At 42.7% G+C, this 21,898-nt stretch overlaps 2 protein-coding genes across 2 annotated transcripts in view; both read left to right on the top strand.

Moving 5' to 3' along the window:
- The window catches only part of rab10 (RAB10, member RAS oncogene family), a 32,576-nt gene extending 18,829 nt beyond the window's left edge, over positions 1-13,747 (top strand). Inside the window, exons 4-6 of the mRNA XM_080743937.1 lie at positions 7,091-7,180; positions 11,605-11,706; positions 12,369-13,747. Of these exons, the coding sequence (XP_080600063.1) occupies positions 7,091-7,180; positions 11,605-11,706; positions 12,369-12,455 (279 nt within the window). The 3' untranslated portion in view covers positions 12,456-13,747. The remainder of the gene's footprint in view (positions 1-7,090; positions 7,181-11,604; positions 11,707-12,368) is intronic.
- Positions 13,748-20,303: 6,556 nt separating this feature from the next.
- The window catches only part of gareml (GRB2 associated, regulator of MAPK1-like), a gene marked incomplete at both ends in the record, with an annotated part of 37,757 nt that continues 36,162 nt past the window's right edge, over positions 20,304-21,898 (top strand). The window contains one exon of the mRNA XM_080743970.1: positions 20,304-20,415. Within this exon, the coding sequence (XP_080600096.1) occupies positions 20,304-20,415 (112 nt within the window). The remainder of the gene's footprint in view (positions 20,416-21,898) is intronic.

Genomic DNA, 21,898 nt, shown 5'->3' on the forward strand with positions numbered 1-21,898 from the left:
TTATTGTTTTTTTTTGCACATCAACAATACATTGTAGCATATTTCATGAAACGTGCCATATAGGGTAAAGGGGAAACAACATTTACTCATTGGAATTGTGACAGGTTCTGCTTTCGAGGAATGCAGCCAACCGGGCTGACTAGCTCGTCAATCCAGAGTAGTGATACTGTATGTGCGAATGTGGAGCAGGTGCTTCTTCTGAATTACATTTGAGTCAGTAGACTTCATTATGTCTCAGATGATCAGTTCCATTGTATACATTTAGAGGCTACAAACAGCATATCTGGGATGGGTTGTAACCACCATGGGCAAGACCAAGCCTGTTCAGTCTTTAAATGGAAGGACTGGAATTTAGCAGAAGTAACGCCCAAAGGATGTTACGTTATGAGGCTTTACAGAGCTAGGTTGTAACCATGGGAGAAATGACATCAGAATAAAATATGTGCCATCGGTAGTGCTGGGCGATGAATCGAAAATGGATCTCGATTCAGACTCCTATGCAATCTCATTAAAAATGAGATTGCATTACGGCGATTCTATGACATCATGACAATGTGGAAGGGAAATAAAAACCTTTGAACAACAGTCTGCACACTGCGTTTGAGTGACACTCGCCGTCTCCCCTTCTTTCTTTCTCTCTCCCTCCCTCCCTATCACCACACACACACACACACACACACACACACACACACACACACACACACACACACACACACACACACACGCGCACGCAGTCTCCCCTCTCTCTCCCCCTCTCTGACTTCCACACACTTTATTTTTTATAAAACCAGATGGACCCTTATTTGGTTTCATTTTATGCTCTCATAAAATCGTGAGAGAATCGTGATCTAGATTCTTGTGGAAGAAAATCGACGTTCTCATTTTAGCAAGAATCGCCCAGCACTAGCTATCAGTAACGTGTGACAGATGCTAAGGCACAACACGACACACACGTGCATTAATTAAAATAAACTGCAAAGTTGAGATTAAATTGTAATAGTTTGTTGTGTTGGCCGCTGGAGATTAATGTAGAATATGTAAAAATATCATTTGGTGACACATTACCAATGTGGACAGGGAGAGCATAGTGCTAATCTGAGGGCAAAGAGGGGGGGGTGGCAGACAACACAAGAATCAGACTGGAATCAAACTGGGGAGTGGGGACACTCACATACTTTACTTTACTTTATTTGTTTATTTAGACAGGACAGTACCAGTTCATGAACACAGAGACATTGACATATTGCATAAGAATACATACATATGATCTCATTGGAAACCAGCCGGAGTTAGCTAAGTCTGATTTTCATCCGTTGTCCTCGGGACATAAAACAAGAACAAAGAAAAACATACAGCAGTTATGTGGTCAATGTGCTATAGTGTTATCTGCTTGCTATAGTGTTATCTGCAAGGGGCAATTCTCGCTATTTCTAGTGTCATTATTTCGACTTGGGGTTAGGTTTAGGTATAGTTTTATTGAGGTTTGGGTTAGGTTTAGGCATAGTGGTTAACATTCACCAGGTTAGCATTCACCAGCGTTGGCAGGTTAGCATTTCACCAGGTTAACATTCACCCGCGTCGAGCAAATGTTATGTTGAAATATCGACTGCTAGAGCCCCCCATTACCAACCTTTTCTTTATAGTATGGACACGTGCATACTCAGTGATTGACTGGCATTATTTTCCGATAACCGCACGCCTTTGCTGTATCATCGATCTGAATTCTTTGCATACTAAGTGTGTGTGTGTGTGTGTGTGTGTGTGTGTGTGTGTGTGTGTGTGTGTGTGTGTGTGTGTGTGTGTGTGTGTGTGTGTGTGTGTGTGTGTGTGTGTGTGTGTGTGTGTGTGTGTGTGTGTGTGTGTGTGTGTGTGTGTGTGTGTGTGTGTGTGTGAGAAAGATGGCTATTGTCATCTGACTGACTCAGTTGGTAGTCATTACCCTGGCTTCTCTCATGTGCTGGAGTAATAATGTTTATTCCAAGATTAATGAAGATGTTTCTGGCCCAGACTTTCTATGTTAAAGGGATATTCATATTTCACTTTCAAAAACAACTTTTTGTAATTTTATCATCTAATTAGGCTTTTATGAACACCCTGAACAGTTTTTAATTAGCTTGATTGAATATTTAGATATTTGATGTAAATGTTACCAGGCCCTCCAGGCCCAGGGCCTCTCCCCACACACACCCATTGTAACTTCAAACTTCATTTTAACCATGATAGATTCATTAAAAACACACATTATTTTTTCTGGTGACTCATACTACCCGCCTAATACATGAGCAGGCCGTGTTTTTTCGATAACTTTTTTCATTTATTTTTAATATTTTTTTTGTATTTAATTTTTTCCATTTTCCCAAATAATTGTACTGTATTGTTACAATGACAAATAAACTCTAATCTAATCTAATCTAATCTACCACTGCTCCCTGTTGAAAGTGGAATATCCCTTTAACTCATTGAGTGCCAGCCTATCACCACTAGAGGGCGCCCAGTGACCAGAGAATAATAGAGATATGCTGGTAATGCATGCCCAAGCCCTGGAGCCATGACTTTTTTTACAAAGGAAAGGACACTTTCCTTTGTGCATGTACAGGAAGAGGATGAAGTTAGCTTGAAGTTAGCTATTGGCTACCAAGCATTTTAGAAGCCTTATTTTCGTCAACTTAGCCATGATTAAACCTTGCACACCTCATGCATGGGAAAAAAACAGAGAAGAATGAGCTCTAAAAAATCCAATGCAATCCTGGATTGCATTGGAGTGGATTTGTGCAGTTTGTTCACAGCTTTCAAACAAAAAAATCCGATTGGAAATCCGTTCAGGCATTCTTGAGATAATCGCCATTATGTTTTACATGTAATGTAAACAAAAATGGCTGCCCTGTATGTTAGATGGGGTTGTATGGGGGTGGAACATGCAAAATCGCGATTGAAATCATGTTCACCAGATTTGATGGGGTCCAAAAAAAAAAAAAAAAAAAAAAATCAAAAAATTTTTTTCAAAATTTTTTTTTTTTTTTAAAAGCCGAACTTGTTCGGGATCGGCACTCTACGATACGCTAATAAAGCCGAACTAGTTCGGGATTGGCACTCAATGAGTTAAGAGCGTATTGTCACAAAATATGCATGTGCATTTCAGTTGTTGGTAAATGGCCATGGTAAGCAGAGTAATCAAAAATAATTGGTAATCGAAAAATGATCCACTCTGTTTGCACTTAAGCCCACATATTATGCAATAGTTCATGTTGACTGCATGACTCATGGGACACATAAATATGAGACACTTATAAACTAAGTCAGTGACATGTTTTAATGGATACTCATGCTTAACTCTTTTGCTGCCGTACGAACACGGTTTCTTTTTTCACGCGGCGACGCCGCCATACCGAGCGTTCGTTCTTTTCTTTTCTTTTTTCAGCCCTTGATCTACTTGTCTCTGTCTGTCTGAAAACTGGTGCAACCGAGGCAGAGTGGGGAGCCTCTCGCTTTGTAATGGCGACTCCCATAATGTTGTTTTTTTTTCTTTTTTTGCGATGCGCCTGTCTTTTACACAAGACCGCGATTGGAAATAATGGATGGTTATTTTTATATAAAATCGCAAAGGTAAGCTAACTGCGATGGCCTTGAGCAGACTATAAACATCCTAAATGGCGGTAAAAGAGTTTTAATTTACCCTCCGTCGTACAAATTTCAACACGATTGTACCACAAAGTATAAATCCAAATTGAGTATCCAGAGGACTAAGCGACGTTTGAACCTGGGGCCGTGTGAGTGAGCATCGGCCTGCCTCTGTGTCATCCCATAACAGGCATAAGGTCCATAAGGCATAAGGTCCCATAACAGGCATAAGGTCCATAAGGCATACGGTCCCATAACAGGCATAAGGTCACACGGCCAGAGGAATGTAGGCTAATGAAGGCAGTCTGCAATGAAATCAGCCACAGTTCTGCCGACAGGGACAATATTTCATAATGATGACACTGCAGAATGACTGCTGGTTATTTTGCCGTCTACAACTAACAGCCCACTCCAGTCGTCCTGTGCTTTGACTTTGACAAAAATGCTATGTTGTCTATGAATTGGCCTCTTTCTTGACCCATATTCATCACAGCAAACAATGCAAGAAATATGTTACTAGTAATAGATGATTGTTCATGATCACAATTAGTTGTTATTAAGCACCCTGTTTTGTGTTGTCTGATGGGTTGAGAGCAGGTCAGCAGCATTAGACTCTGGCATCTGGAATACTTGGTCACTATTCCTTCAACCTCCTGTCTTTAGTTAATGATGTCTTGTGTTAACCCAAGATGAGGCAGCAGTGGAAGATGTATTTCTGTCATTTGTGAGGTACAACAGTGACGGTGCAGCAGTGGCTCTGTGGAAAAATGATACGCTAGACCTTTTCTCTAGACGTGAGCGGTGCAGAGCGCAGCGAACTTCTAGTGTGTTAAGAATTGTTGCATCTTTAGATAGTTGCATGGCTAAAATCTACTTTTTTCATCGGTATAGTAGTACTGGTGCTCCCAACTCAAAAGCACTAGCAACAATTTAGGAGCATGCACCACAATGTTTGAAGCACTGGCAATAAGTATATTTTTCTCCTCCTTTTTGACTTTGAGTATCAATACAAAATGACACTATAACAATACTGTTTACAAGTAGCCTTGAAAATGAAATATCCTGGGCATTTCAGATATGTCCCTCTTTGAGGCATTGAGGAGGACCCCATACATATTCAGGTGTTTTCCTTCATTAGCTTTTCTTTGAATTTGTTGCCCATTTGTTAAATATAATTGGAATTTCACAATTATAAAATAATTCAGGTAAATATTGGAACCGAAATAAATATTGCCCAGGTTTATGTCCACAACAGAATGTTGGCAATGGTAGAATAAAGGATATGCAAACAAAGAATAAACATAGTGGAATTATGCTTCTGTAGAAACTTTATGAGAAAAGCTGTTGAACTTTGGGCTGCAACCAGTGGTGTAGTAGTAGTTATACATTGGCCATTGCATGTAGCTACTCAAAATCATTCTTATGTGTGCAACAGTGAAGTTGAGTATTATCATAAATATACAATTTTCAGACTGCATATTAATTCTGAATCTTTGAATCAATACTCGATTGTCACACGAAAGACACACAGGCAACACACTCACTCACTCTACATCAGGGGTCTTCAACGTTTTCAGGACTTAGTTGAGAGAGAGATGAAGATTCCGTATAGGCCTACTGTAGTTTCATCGTTTGAAAGCTCAATCATCATTCATCAGTGTATTTTGGTTTCATGTCAATGTGTGTTTTCGGATATTTAACCACTTGAACCTTTCACTCTGTACTAAGTCTGCTCTTTTTCCCCTCTACACCAAACCTTTTTGCCGGAAATAGCCGATCTACAAGCTCGCTTGTAGTCACCCTTCCTCCAGTCACCCTTCCTCTCATGTAATTTAACTTGAGGGTCGCTTTTACTCTAAGCTGTCTTCACATTGCAGACATGGGTTAACATTCTGTAGCTGTCCCAGGGTAGATGTAAAGTTTTCCACAGATGTTCTTTATCCACCTTTTCCACGGAGGAAAAGCATCCGTGGGATCTTTGTGGTGCAAATTGCCATCTTGTTCAGTAAACATTGGTTTTCTTGTTTATGCTTGTGACATTGTTGACAATAGGTTTTCTTTAAACCTCTTAAGTTAAATCATTAGCGGTTATGCCTTTGTGCAACTAAAACCTTTTCTCCTCTCCCTTCAACTTGCCAGCATCCGTGTGCAAGCAAGCTACTAGAATAATATGGGAGTATCTGGGTAAAGTGGTATGAATACAAAATTACAGATCATTCATTTGGGAAGAGCCCGACTGATGCCAGATTTGTTTTGTCCGATAGAGATTTTGGATAGCGATCCTAGACCACTGATAAACCGATGTTTTAACTTTCAGTTTCCAAATCAATTTGTAAAACATAGATTTGTATTAAAGTTGATAACATTTAAATACAAAGCAATGACTTTCACAGGCCTGGGTAGGCAACCCGGCCTGGCTGGGATCTGCGCTCCATTATTAGTGGGGATAAGCTTGTGCACAGCAGCACAACAGGTGAACACTGTCACGAGGCAGCCCGTGCCCTATACATCTACACACACACACACACACACACACACACATCTACACACACACACACACACACCTTTAGTTTCCATTTACTAACTTGCCGGCCGGCGTGGAGATGACTGGGGGGAGTGATGTTCATGAACAATGTTCTTAATAACCTTGTATTTATTTCCCAATGTGCCTTGGCCGCGCAGGCAACCTTTACCAACGAGGCGACCGTTCTCGCCGCCCCGTTCGGATCGTTCGTGCCGCGCCCGGTCGTCTCGTCTTTGCATTCACTTTCTATGTAATCACGCCGCTCAAACCACCCAGGTTTGAACCCAGCTTAACTCTTACTGTGCCAATCCCGAACTAGTTCGGCTTTATTTGGACCTTATCAGGGTGCCGATCCCGAACTAGTTCGGCTTTAAAAAACTATACTTTTTTTTTTTTTTTTTTGAGCCGGGCCGCCGGCCGTCATCTGTTTACACGGCCCGCGAGAGCGTCGCGCCGCCGATATTTACCATCCACTCCAATGCAATCCAGGATCTTTAGAGCTCATTTTCTCTGTTCCATGCATATCCATGAGGTGTGCAAGGTTTAATCATGGCTAAATCGCCGAAAATAGGGCTTCTAAAATACTTGGTAGCCAATAGCTAACTTCAAGCTAACTTCATCCTCTTCCTGTTCATGACACAAAGGAAAGTGTTCAGGCGTGTCATGGCTGCGCACGGCTTGTGCATATACAACGCTTGTCTATGGTGGATTCTATGGCCATTGGGCGCCCTCTAGTGGTGAAAAGGTGGCACTGAATGTGTTAAAACATTGTCATGGCAAGGACCCCCATTTAAAGAATGGTGTACCACGGATGCCCATAAGAGAAGACTGGGTAAAATATGTCCTTGTTTTGGACCCCTCAAGGCCCACTGGTCGTCCCCAGACCGCACATTGAGAACCAGTGATGTAATTAATCCTCCTCTTATTTGTTTCTTTTCTTTTCTCCAGCATGCGAATGAGGACGTTGAGCGAATGCTGCTAGGCAACAAGTGTGACATGGAGGACAAGAGGGTTGTACCAAAAGCCAAGGGGGAGCAGGTGAGTTGGTGCCGTCAGCTTTGATTGACTGATTACTTAATTTGCAGTTCCCATTGGAAAAGCACAGGACGGTACAGTTCAGATACTAGTAAGACGCCTCAGGGTGACTGACATGCTGGCCATCTGGCCAGTGATGTATATCGGACCAGTTACCCATATATGGAGACCCCTCATACCCATATATGGAGATCCATGTATAAAAGGGATCCCTTTTATGCCAACCACAGCGAACCACAGTGTCAGGGTGACCTACAGACAGAGATGTGCTGGTTTTCAATGTAAACTTGCAACTTACGGTCGCAACAAGGTATCCAAATAGGATTTAAACCCAAGAAAGTACAATCAGATAGGCCTGTCCTCGACTCAGGATTTTTGAAGTCGACTCTACTCGAGGGGTTCATTTCGACGCGTCGACGAATCGTTTTATAGTCTACTTTGTGTAAAAAAAAAAAAAAAGAAAAGTGTTGCTTTAAACCACGTCAACATAATACAATAATACATTAAGATGAATTGAATACACTGTGATATCGGTGCGCGAGCACAAACATTATCTGCATAGCAGTGTACAACCATAGAGTTATAACACACCGTTAAAACAAAGAAAACATCTTCGCTGTTCAACTCTGCCCCGTCTCTCTGCAGCGTGCAGTAGAGATGAGACATTCGAAAACGATTCCGCTCTCTTGAACGTCTCTTTTAAATGAACGATGGGATCCAGTCCGCAGTCGCGGGACACGGAGCACTGACAGAGTAATGAGTCAGTGTCGAGAACGGATTCATTTCAGAAACGGATCATAAACAGGCGGAGGCACAGCTCCCACCTAGAGCCAGCAGTGTGGACATGTCATGGACGCAAACACAGGGAAACACAATCATTCATCATGGATTACAACACTGGAACAATTCAGAAGCACTTTAATTAGAAAATTGAACTTGTAGCCTACACTTGTGTATGTTAATTTGACTTTAGTAGATTGTTTACTTCGTGGACGTGCGTTTGTGCTGTGGCAGGTTATTTAATATGGGATTTTGAGTTGACAGTGTGCTTCTCCTCCTCTTAAAGGAACACCGTCCCGGCTCCGAATGTTTTAACGATGCGGCGGTTCTGGCCGTTCCGTCTCACTTTCACCCCTACGCTGGTGCGAGACAATAAATAACTGTTCGCCAATTGCTACTTCTCTCAATTGGAAGTACATGACACCAGTCCAGCAGTGCACCGCAGTAGTAGACTAACTGGTGATATAAAAAAAAATCGCCTTGACTCAAACAATTGGCGTCGATTCCCGGGGCTTAAAACGACGCGTCGATTTTTAGAGGACAGGCCTACAATCAGACAGCAAATATTTACAGTAAACTGGTCGGTGGTGTGTCTTTTTTACCAGTTGAGTTCTTCGGCTCTATAGGCATCGTGCCACATGTTGATTACAACCTGTTCATAGATTCCATACAGTTTCATTGTTTGACAGCACAATCATCAGTGTATTTTGGATTCATGTCAATTTGTGTTTTCAGATATTTAACCACTTGAACCGTCAATACTTAATAAACTTGACCTTTCACTCTGTAATTAGCTGTCTCTTTTTCCCCTCTATACCAAAGCTCTTTGCCAAAAATAGCTGATCTACAAGCTCACAACGCCTTGCAACGCGAGGCGTTGTGAGCTTGTAGATCTGCTATTTTTGGCTAAAGTTCTCAGAATAAGGACACTAGGGTTCAAGTGTTTACTATAAAATAATACAAAAATTTCTACCACACAAAGATTTGGAGGACCCCCTATAATAACTCTGAGGACCCCCTGTTGAAGACCCGTGGGCTAAAGAACACAGAGTGCATGACATATGGATTTGACGGAACCGTTTCAGAACTGTTCTCAAGACCACAGCGTTTCATAATACTGTGCAGTTGTTTGAATTCCAGCCTTCAATCATCGAACCCACAAAGGCAGTAACAGCAGCATGCATTGCACACATAAATGTTTTATATTCTTGAATGAAGACGGTTCCTCTAAAGGGCCTTAACGGCCACAGCCTTGGGAAGATCCAAGTGGAGAGAGAAGTACATACATGATGTAACCCCCACCCCCAAGTGTACGTTGTCGGAAGTGCTGTTATGCAAGTCTCTTAACTTGCAGCTGTTTCATGGTCTCTCGAGGTAGCAGACTGTAGTTATTATAGTGAAATAAGCCTTTCAACACTTTTGGGCGTGTCTTCATAATCCACGATTTTCACAAAATATCGAGAAATTGAAATATTGCCAATATTTACTGGCAAAATGTCATGTTTTCCCTAAACTGCTTTATTTCCTGAAATTCTGCAATGTACATTCCATCCTGTCCTATACCTTAATTCACTCAAATCAGTACAAGCTCACAAAACGTGTCGCAGCGCTTTATGATCTTGGAGATCTGTTATGTTCGCTATTCATCGTCGACAAGCTACAGTAAATAGTGTTTATGTGGCTTTAGACTGGCACGCTATCACTAATATGAAATGAATCAGCTTAACTCCTATTTGTCTCTTTCCCTATAACCTGTCTGATTTCAGTTAATGAAGCTCTAGAGCAGGGGTAGGCAACCTTAGGGTCGATCCATACCGTTATAAGGAGCCTAACTAATTTCGGTTCGGCACCCAAATATGGTTCGCATCCCCCGGTTCGGGGGGGCGTCAACCGACTAAATTCGGCTCTACGGTGCTGACGAAATGTTGTGACCTCCCGACTTAATTTCGGTACTCAGCGGTGTCTTCTCATTCATCCCGGCTTCACGTTCATATTCTCGGCTGTGAATCCAAGGAAACAGCCGTCGTTTGTGTGGGAGACACGCCGACTTCCAAATGCTTGTGTGGCCGTGTATTGGGCATCAGAGAGCGGATACTGGAGACGAAGAGCGGTGGACTGGGAGGCGCGCGCGCGACACACACACACACACACACACACACACACACGCCTTTGCTGCGTGTATCGCTGCTAACGCGTCGCCGACCGTTTTAAAGAGAAAAGAAGAGCTTAAACACAACTTTGCTAATTGCTAGTGTTCCGTGTTGATATGTTTTTTTTCCCACGACGAGTTGTGTGACTGCGTGATGACATGCATGCAGCAAGGGAGGCGGCACGTCTATAATGTGAGCTTGTAGATTAAATGTTTTTGACAGAGCTCGAGCCGAGCGTTTGTGAGTGTGAATGAGAGAGAGAGAAGAGACCCCGCTGGTGCTGCTGCCTGCTGGAGCTGCTACTCACTGGACCTCCAGTCATTCAGTGTGCAGCGCGAGGGCAAGTCAGATATGTATATCCGCCCTGCAACGCTCATTCATCGGCCACAAACGTCGTCATGCCACGGACCTCCAATATTTACAAGCGACTTGGCCACTAGCCGTTAAGAAAGTATGGATGAACTCCCCCCGAACCTAAATAATTTCGGGTCGGGGCGTCCTTCCGAACCGAAATTAGTTAGGCTCCTTATAACGGTATGAAACGACCCTAAGGCACGGGTGCCAACATTGGCACAGGGGAGGGTGATGACTGGCACACTGGCAGAAGTGTGGGAGAGATATTCTTTTAAATGTGGTAAATGATATTAAAGAGGAACACACACTGGACGCGGAGGCGGCGCGTCAAAAAATACGGCCCGTTATTTTCAATGAACTAACCCACACCGATATGCCGCTGTTGTATTTATCCAGCGTTGCCGCGCGGTGAACATGTTCTCCCATGCTTCTCCCCACCGGGGGAAATGGATGTGCTGTGTGGCAGCGCGCCGCATCCAGTTGGGGTTACCGCGCGGCACGCCACGTGCGTCGATAGCGCGACGCTGCGCAGCCGCCCGCGTCCAGTGTGTCACCTAATTTACAGCAAATTACATCCTGCACATAATTCTACATTCATTAAAACTCTGAACTTTCAGAGTCAGGGAGATAGCTAGGCGAGTCTAATGATAGTTATAACAAAGTTCTGACAATCAAAATGTCAGAATTTTTCATATCTAGAAAATAAAAACATGGCACTACATTTCAAAAAGGTTGCTGACCCCTGCTCTAGAGCAAAGTTTCAGCAAATAAAGCAGTTTCAGGAAAACTTGACATTTTGCCAGTAAATATTGTGGTAACACTTAAAGGTCCTATGTTCCATGTGAGCAGTGCATGTGTCAAGTTGGGTCCCATTATAAAAGGGAAATGTTTGTAGAAGGTTAATAAGTATCATCACCTGGTGACCACTGACCAGTCAGACTGCAGATAGCTGTACCTTCATCTACATATCTGCTTACTCATCCTCACACACATCCAGAGGGTCCGTCAGAGGGGCCACGGATACCTGATCCTCTGCTTCACACGGGAGGATCAGGCCACTTTATTTTTGGCCGGGGACATCCCGCTCTAACATTTCCTCAATCACCCCCTCCCCTTCCCCCTCTCTCTCTCTCCCCCTCACAGATTGCGAGGGAGCACGGCATTAGGTTTTTTGAGACGAGCGCCAAGGCCAACATCAACATCGAGAAGGGCTTCCTCACGTTAGCAGAAGACATCCTCAGAAAGGTAACGTGTTTGGTTTTTCTTTCACTGCCAAACGGGCAGCTGTGAGAGGGCGAATCGTGTGTGTGATTTAAAATGGAAATTAACTAAACGTGTGTGTAATTTGACTGTTATCATCCAGGGTTCCTGGATGATATAATATTTTGAAATTGGAAAAATATTTTTCCACTATTGGAAAAGTTTTGGAATTGATCAAGGGTCCTGGAAAGTGGCTATTGATTTGTTACAAACATTTTCGAAAACATGTACATTAATATATGTACAAAATATGTAACAGTTTTTCGCCGAACGGGCTGCGTGATTGCAGCCTAATGTCTGCAACTAGAAGTTCTTTAGGCTTGCACCCTTCGGGTGCTCGCAGCTCTCACTTGATGCAAACATGCACCGCCGTCATAACTGTCTGTACGGGTCCATTTGGTTGCATTCTATGCTTTATTTTATCCATAATACCATTCTATGCTTTATTTTTGCTACACTGCCTGTCTTTGGGCATTACTCAAAGGAGTAAGAGGCTCATTATTGCACTGAATCACTTATATAGGAATGGAAATTGGTTTAAATATTCTGGAAAAGTTTTGGAAGAATGTTGGTAAAAATGTGTGGGAACCCTGGTTATCATTGGAAAAATGTAATGATTCGATTTTGTGTCTTAAATCTCTTGACAGACGCCTGTAAAAGAACCCAACAGTGAAAACGTTGACATCAGCAGCGGGAGTGGCGTCACAGGCTGGAAGAGCAAGTGTTGCAGTTGAACAACTCACCTCTGTCTCACACACTCACACACACACACACACACTCTGACATGCACGCACACACACACACACACACATGCACACACATGCACACACGGAGACACAGGCACGTACATGCATACACTCTTTCTTTCTCTGTCCCTAACAACTAATTCTAACTCTCTTGCCCCCCTAACCTGTATCATGAGATTTCTTGCACACTGACACATGGGCCCAGTTTATGCTCCGTCGTACAACGGTGTTGTTGGCAAAGAAACGGCAGATCTACAAGCTCACAACCCATCACAAACTTAGTAGATTGCCTGTTTTACCGGTTTGTGACACTGTTGTACGACGGACGTATAGATCTGGCTTTAATCTCTGTCTTTCTTTCAAAGTAAAAAATAATGAACCACTTCACTTGTCTAACAACCCCCCCAACACACACACAGTCACTCACACACACACACACGTTCGTCCACTCTCCACTGCTTTCTGATCATGATTTTTATTTCCGATAAAAAGAGAAATCTTGTCATGTTTCTTGTCATTTCTTTTAAAGATTGCTAAAAACTAAAAAAAAAAAGTGTGAAAAGACAAGCTCACAATTTTTAATCTTTTCCTTTTGCCTGAGCTCACCTTGGTTGGAACCGCCCCAACCCTCACTTTCAGCCAGAGGAAAATGACAAAAATAAAAAACAAAAATAAAAAATATTAAAATGAAACAAAAAAGACAAATGTAGGATTAACATTTTGTATACTAGTGGGGTTTCTGTTGTCTAACCGTATTTGGTCATTTACACAATTTGTAACCAAGTGACGGAGGCGTGGCTAGCTCCTTTTGTATGTTGGGGTTTATTTTGTCCTGTGCCTTATATGGAAGACAGGGGGCGGGGCTGTGTGGAGGGCGGAGCCACCATCCACCCAATGAAATTTACAATTTAATCTGTTAGTTCTGGCTCCTCCCTGCGAAGCGGAACTGAAGCAGAAGCGTTTGAATTTCTCCTCCAGCCAAGAGAACGGCATTATTATTATGTCTTGTTTATTGTTGTTTTTTTTTTTCTCTGTATGATTTATTTTACATATTTTGATTTCTCCCCTCTCCCCTCTCTTTTGGGTTGTTTTTTCTTTTTTTTTGTTTTGTTTTTGTTTTTCCTGCATGCAGATTTCTTTGGGTTGGAAACGTTTCCGTAGCGTTTCTGTTAACGTTGTGTAACGTTTGCCACTGGGTAACTGTGGGCGGGAGGTTCAAAAAGTTCTCTTTGGAAATTCAAACAATTTTGCAGATCCATTAAAAAAATAAGCTTGTTTAAGTTAACTTGTTTGTCCTCAATGCTGTCCCATGATGTGTAGTGTTGTATTTTCAATGTGTATCAGATGATCCATAAGTGCATATCTGTGATGGCGTCACCATTTCCAGTGCCTCTTAAAGGGGAAGACCACCCATTTTCAATATTGAACTATGTCATTAATATACCTTAGAGGAGTTGTGTGGAAATAAAAAAAAAAGGTTCCCCCTCTTCTGTGTTGCCTAGAACTGGAGGACTGATTTTGGGGTTTGTATTGTAAAGTACAATGTGTGATGTCATCAAGTTGTAATTTGCAATACAAACCCCAAAATCAATCCTCCAGTTCTAGGCGACACAGAAGAGGGGGAACTTTTTTTCTATTTCCACACAACTCCTCTAAGGTATATTAATGACATAGTTCAATATTGAAAATGGGTGGTCTTCCCCTTTAAGCTGCGTCCAAACCTGAAGCCATTTCTTCTATTCTAGTCGCTTCTATCGCTTCACTTTGGTGGCGCAGGTCCGCGTCGGTAAAGAAATCATGTCCCGTTGGAATCAAGGTGAAACACCCGGAAAAAAAGGAAGTCCCAACTAACTCCAAACACCAAAAACATTTCCGTGTCTCCGGACAACATCAACGCTGATTGGCTGTCAGGACACGATGGGTGGAGTGGGGGTGAAGCGAAGGTCGCTAAAGTTGGATATTTCCAAGTAGGGCGAAGATACGAGGCGACCGTTCGCACCGCCCCCTTTCGGATCGTTGGCACCGTGCCCGGTCGCGCGTCGTCTCGTCTTTGCATTCACTTTGTATGTAATCTGCTCGAACCACCCAGCTTTATGGGTTCATGAGATGTTGGGACCTGGGAAGTTTCTGATTAAGTGGATGGGACAGTTCTGTCATGAGATGCTGAACTGGGAGGTTTCTGATTAAGTGGATGGGACAGTTCTGTCATGAGATGCTGAACTGCTGGGTGGGACACGTGACCTTCATTCAGGCTCCAGTGTCTAGTTACCGTGTTGTCCTCTTATGCATCCTTAGAATTCAGACATTTCCCATTGAACCCATCATTTTATAGCCTGGCCAGCCAGCCTCATAAAGTGCATTCACTCACTCGTTCGTTCCTTCCAACAATATAAGTCTGGACACTCTGATTTCCTTTTCCGCGAGAATTTACTGTAGCATTATTTGCGGGACACTTCTGGTTAACAGCAGACATACAAGCTCTCGGCTGCGGCACCGGAAGCTGCCTGCACATTCTGCGCAATGCACGATGGGCTGTTGGAAAGTTGTGGATAGGCAGCTTGAAAAGTGGGCGGGAGTACTTGCCTTGACAGACAGACTCCTCTAACCAAACAGCAAAACATCTCTCAGCTAGTTGGAAGAACGGCAAACAAACGCGTCTTTTCGGCCAATGAACCACGCTAGCGCATACTCCTGTTCCTTTTTAATTGATTCCAACTCTGAAATAACTTCACTTATTGCTTGTTTTATTGTTTCAGCGTTAACTGTTACACTTGTTGCATCGAGGGCAGCCATGTTGTTTTTAAAATGCTGCAGCAATACATCTACGTCACCATCTACACATGGACCAATCAGGGGAAGCTTTTCACTTGTGCGGACAGCAGTTGAATCGCAGTCACTGATTGGCCCTGATCAGAACTTGATCGGGGCCAACTTCTCATACTCGGTGCCTATCTGCTGAAGTCCAGACCTCATACTGTGGGAAGGAGGAATGAGTAAACGCAGTATGAGGGATGGCCCGCCGGGCTAATCATTTTAGGCTCCACATTGTTATGGACTTTGGATCATATTTATTTGCCATCTCTTGTCTTTTACTTGGCTCCTCCAGATTGGACTGAGCTCTTAAAAGGGCTGCGAGAGTCTGTGAAAGGATTCCTAGTCGGACCTGTAAACGGCAAGTAGTGGCAAGGTGGGCAAACTTATCATTGATCACCAGGTGAACAGCCGTGAATGTAAAGATGAACTTTCCAAATGGAAGTAGAAGAAAAGATTATTGAACTAGTTTCCAAAGAAAGTAACCTTTCCAGATGGGTTCATCAATTACCTGTTCCTCTGTGGGAGGCTCTGGCTCTGCTTCGGTATAGTGCATAATCTAGATTCAACTTTTTTTCAGTTTTTCCCCTAAGAGAGGGATTTGATTAATGTAATTCACATTGCAGACATTTCCCAAGAACTGCTCCCATAGCAAATCTTCTGACAAAATAGACTCTCGAGTAGTGCAGTAGGGCAAAGGGATAAACCCTGCCCATTGTAAATATAGACACAGAATTAGAAAAACAAAGTCCAGTATGCCTATGTGATGTCAGATATCAGTATAGGCCATTAGGCGGTGCTGTTTCTCCACATGAATTGACTACTGGTTGTTTGATTGGCATAAGTCATGTAATGAGTGTACAAAAGTGTAATATAATATTGTATATACTGCCTCCTGCAGAGTTTGAAAGTAATGGGAGGTATTATTGCATACATGTTCACATTCTGCACAATAGACTGATAAAATCCATGAAAAGATCCCTTATTTGTCTCAATTCCAATTTTCAGTGGAAGAAGCCCTTTTGTTTGTATACTTACAAACAAAAGGGCTTCTTCCAGTACTGCAGACATAAATGGAACCGAAGAATATTTCTTTATTTGTGACTTGGAAGCTTGGTGCATATCTCCAACATTCTGTGAGCAGTATCAGTCATAGGCCCCTCCTTTGGCTTACCACCTTTCTTAAATATGTCAGAGTACATGTTCAGGTTTTAGTTGTGTAGTTTTTTATGTATCAATAATTGTAGTACAATGTTTGATGGAGAACCCAACTTTCTCTCTAGTAGCCCATGGGGCTGGTAGTGTAAATGGGAGCCATGCATCCACTTGAAGATTGAAGACTCATGAAGGGACACGCAGCTCCTGGTAAGTTGTAAGATGAGTTGTGATTTCTACTAAATACTGATACATGGATTACAGCTCCAAGAATTTTATTTTAAGACATTAAAACAGTTTATTGTCTGAGGGAATGTTTAACTGGAAGAAATTATGTTTGCTGTGTCAAATTCACAAGGACACTTGCGAGGCAACTGAACGCTGGAAAGGCTGTATTTCATGCGGATACTGCTTGTTGCAAAACTAAAACCACACCAAAACCTATTTTGGCATAAAAGCTTTCTTCAGGTTTGCGAGTAAAGCCGAAGAGCTCTGGACACAATCGTCCATAAGTGAATCCAACTGAATACTATAGTACTTTAGCAGAGTTCACTCACTACACCCTATATAGTATGTAATAATGTGTTTGTGATGTGTTGAAGGGACTTTAGACCTCCACATTCAACTGGATCAGAAGGATGCCCTGAAACAGAGTTGCCAACATTGGACAGTCAGAATTCAATTAAACAATTAAAACACAAAAATTAGGTGTACAGAATTTGATTTGATATCTGAAGCAATGTAGGACCCATCTGTACTAATATTCACTACTTACTGTAAGTCAATTTCTCACTATGATTACATGCACTGCCCACAACCCTTAAGCGGGGGGTCTGGGGGTCCTCCCCCATACATTTTTGAACATCGTAGTATGTAATTTCCAGTGTTCTGGTGATTTTTAGGACTTTGATACCAAATCCAGGCGAAATAACACGTGTTGCCACGCAAAGTCACGGAAATCCTCCAATCCAGAAGAAATGACAATTCAGGAGCATGGCAGGAGATTTGGTCAACATTCAGGAGACTCCTGTGTTGGCAACCCTGCCCTGAAATGGTAAAACTAACATGCCTGGTTTCAGCAGGTTAAGACATTTTACTCAGGGTCCCAAATTTGGTCATATCATTGGTGAAATGTTGAAATGTTTTGACGATAGCTCACACTCAGCGTGGCACGTGAGCTTGTAGGTACACTGTTTCTTGAATTATTTATTTTGTGGTTAAGTGGTTAAAATTATTGTTGGCGATTGCATCAGAGAAGATCACACATCTCAATGCAGAGATCAAGGAAGATGGTGGATGGGAAATTAAGAATCTCAAATAGCTGATACCATCATTCCGACAGTTTTCCTGTGGAATTCTCTATTTTAAGTTTGACCCTTTTCATTTCTGCCGGCTCACATGGTGACGTAGAATCTCCACGTAATAAAGTGTAGCCTGCATAATGACCCACCTGCATGCTGAAGGGTGATCTTTCATTTGAAACACCAGCTGGAGTTTACTTTCATTGACCCCCTTTCTTCATCTTTCAGAGCAGCCTCTTAAACAGGGACGGATTAACCTCCGCGAGGGCCCCGGGTTGATAATTTTTAAGGGTCCCCCACCACCCACCACATCCCCCTCCCTCCCGACGTGCACGACCCAGCATGGATCTTAAGGCATGACGATCATCTGTGGGTCAAGAAAGCACCTCTAGACAACAGAGGAGGGCCCCACACATTTGATATTTGATTAACCTGTAGACAACAGAGGAGGGCCCCACACATTTGATATTTGATCAACCAATACGTTTCATATTAGTTATATTAGTTATTAATCACTGAAAAGACAAACAGTGGACATTTAGGCAATAGCACTTTCATGTACTCAACTCTGCCCCCTACAGGGAAGTAATTGCACAACCATTTAAATGAGAAGTGGCCTCTGGCCTCTTGGAGAGCATGGGCGTCACTAAGGGGAGAAAAGTGTGAGTTACCAGGGCCCAAGGTTGTAGGGGCCTTAATTATTTTATACTTTAGCTATTGAAAAACAGCAGATATACAAGCTCACGAGCTTGTAGATCTATTTTTGAAAAGTTGTGATGAAATGTGTGCAAATCATTGAATATATGTATTTTTAAGCGAACATTTGTAACTAAAGTTTTGCTTCTGGAGGGTCCCTGGAACTAAATGTTTTGAGATGGGGGTCTGTGGACAAATACATATCATTTTGGGGGTCCTTCACATGAAAAGGTTTGAGCACCACTGACATAGAAACAGGTTTTTCAAAAAACCTTAGAAGGATTAGAAATATTCAAAGACACATTTTCATGATTTTTCAAAAATAGATCTACAAGCTTGCAGCGTGAGCTATTTTTCAATAGTTAAAGCACAAAATAATGCGTAATGCCTTTCCTCTGCTGGCTTTGTAAGAAAACAAAGGCCAGGATTTATGCTAACTATTATATGAATTTAAAATGATATCTTTGGCTATATTCTGTCCTCAGAAGGAACAAACACTCAGTTTGAGAGCTACGAGAGTCCACGATCTGTACCGTTAAAACAGGAGTTATACTTTGTTATCTTAAACTGTTCCAAGAGGAGTTAGATTATGACATTAATTTAGAGTGGCAAGACATGAATCATGATTCAGCCTAGCCTCGGAAACCCAGGCTTCATGGATTCAGCCAGGTCTGGCTAAACCCAGGCTTCATGGATTCAGCCAGGTGGACCATAGGTAGGCCTATAGTAGCCCTGGCTAAATGACATCAACATCTGATAGTAAAGCCTCTGTAGTGCTTCTCAAACCTTTCATGTCAACAATCCCTGTATTGATATGTAATCTGCATGGCCACAGCACAGATCCCCATCTGACAGCATGATGTGCCAGGGACCCCATAAGAGAATATTTTAGTTTATATAATATATATAATTGTATATTTTAGTTTTATATAATATATATAATTGTATATTTTAGTTTTATATAATATATATAATTGTAGATGTCTAAGTTTTCCTAGTGTTTTCCCATTTGTATCAATTTGTATTGTATCAGGTTTTCCCACTACCAGGACCTGGGTAGAGTGGTGTGAAAGCGGTACTAAACGTGGCACCAAAAAGTATCCAATCCAGATTGTCTGAGCTAGTCCAAACAGGGCCAAACACTTCACAATGACTGAATGACTTTTCATTTAGACCACCAGGATATAGTTGTAATACATGATTTGATATTGTGTTATAACCACTATTATAATCTATTATAGTGTATTATAGTTATCAAAGTAATACATTTAATACGTTATAGTATATTATAATCACAGTTATAATCCATTATAGTGTATTATAATTAGGATATAGTTGTAATAAAAAATATATTGTATTATAATCACAGTTAAAATAGTCAATTTGTTTCTTAATGATAGGGGTACTTTTATGTAATGGAACATGTAGGCTAGATATTTTTATGTGGTGCGGTGTCGTGTAGTGTGGTGCTAAAGCTGCAGTCGAAAGGCGGCTTATGGGGGGTCCTCCATCCTTGACATGAAAAAGTTTGAGAAGCAGTGAGATGGAGAGAGGAAGAGAGGAGAGGGGACTCAGGGGAGGAGGGGAGGAGAGGAGAGGAGATCGCAGGGGAGGGGAGGAGAGGAGGTGTCCGGGCGGATCCATCCATCCACAGGGACAGAGAGAGAGAGTGAGCGCTCCCTCCGCCCCCACGGCGAGAGCCTGCGTGCACTGACTGACTGCACAGCCTATTTCAAACATGGCGAGACTCCGTGCCCTTCTCCTATCCCCATCATCACCATCAGCCCTGCGGACCCCCTCTCCTCCACCTCCGGCCCTGGAAGAAGTCTCTGGCGCTGCGGCGAGCCCGTGAGAACCACTATGACCCGAGAGGATGGACAAGTTGTCGGCGAGCCTGTCGGAGATCGCGTGGAGCCCGGTGGCGCTGCCGCTGGACGCGGTGGTCAGCAAGTACCGTCTGCCCACGCTGGTCCGTCTCGCCCACGGTAAGAAGAGAGCTGGAGCTTTATTTCACAGTGGTTGGGTTTTTCTTTCTCCGTCCGTTTTTTCCCCACGGCGATTCGAACCGAACATCACAACTTTAGGAGGAGGGCTGTTGTTCCATCCTAAACGATCGCCCGTTTTTGGTCCGTCGTTGTCACCTTCCTCGAGTCTGTTATGCACAGACTGACGGACCACCAGATAGACTCAAAAACCTAGAATCTAGACTAGTGCTGTGCTGCACAGAAAATCGCCTTCAAACGTTTATGTCAACTTGAACTCACCCTTGGCTAAGTTGGCTTTACATCATTGGTTCTCAAACTTTTTCATGTCAAGGGCCTTCCCCAAATTGGCAGTTATTAGCCCGCGGACCCCCATTTGAAAAGATATGCCAGGGACCCCCATAAGAAGATGTTTGCGGCTCTAGCAGTGATTCTCAAACATTTTAATTTCAATGACCCCCCAATTTGACATGCATTAGGCTGTGGACCCCCATTTAATGGCATTTCTATATCTGTGACCCCAATTTATATTATAACATCCATTTGGTTCCATCTGAGTTACAGACCCACACGGATCCATTTGGTTTTAGCTGGGGGACCCCCTGGAGGAACTCCCTCCTCAAGGACCCCTGGGGGTCCCCGGCCGGACCCGACTTCCAGACCCACTGCTGCTTTTACATTAATAATGATGCCTATAAGTTTTATGTAGTAGGTCTAGGCTTTAAACTGTCTTTGTTCTTTATTCCGGGTGTCATGGACGAACTACAAAGTTGTTCTATAGGCTGCCCGGAAAGCCACAAAGTGCCTGTTGTGTTGCTGAAGTGCTGCTCAATTCTTTTCATATGTAAATGATGTAATCTGTCGGTGAATGGTCTGAATACTAACGAGCGCAGTGGCGTCAGTTCAGCAAAAAGCTAAGGTATGGCAACATGACTGGTGTCTTGTACGCGCGCAAAGACACCAGTCATGTTGCCATACCTTAGCAACAGACATAGTGAATTTATTTTTAAGTACATTTTATTTGTTTTCCCCTGTAGCCAAAGGTATGGCAGCTGCCATACCCCAATTGACGCCTCTGAACGAGCGGCGAGGAGGAAACATTGAAGTTTCCTACATTCCCACTGACTGAACAAGTGCGCGCGCCCTGTCACCGTTCCCAATAATACGCACGCACCACGGTCCACGGGCACGGCGTGCGTGTGCAATTTGAAGGAGAGAGTGGGTGTTTATGAACAGGACTTGGTTTAGCCATTACCCTACCCCACAGACAGTGGTGGGAAAAGTACACAAGTGTTTTACTTATTAGTATCAATAGCCTACTGCTGCTGCAATGTAGAAATTCTGTTACAAGTAAAAGTCAGTATTAAAGTAAAAGTAGTCATATGCAGAATGTCCCATTTCAAGTTTTCAAATGTACAAAGATCTTGTAGATCATCTATTTTCAAATGGCCTAAATAGGGCTAAAGTGATATGTTTTGTATTCATA

The sequence above is a fragment of the Nannobrachium achirus genome (assembly GCF_963921795.1).
Source record: "Nannobrachium achirus genome assembly, chromosome: 16".
Classification (NCBI taxonomy): Eukaryota; Metazoa; Chordata; class Actinopteri; order Myctophiformes; family Myctophidae; genus Nannobrachium; species Nannobrachium achirus.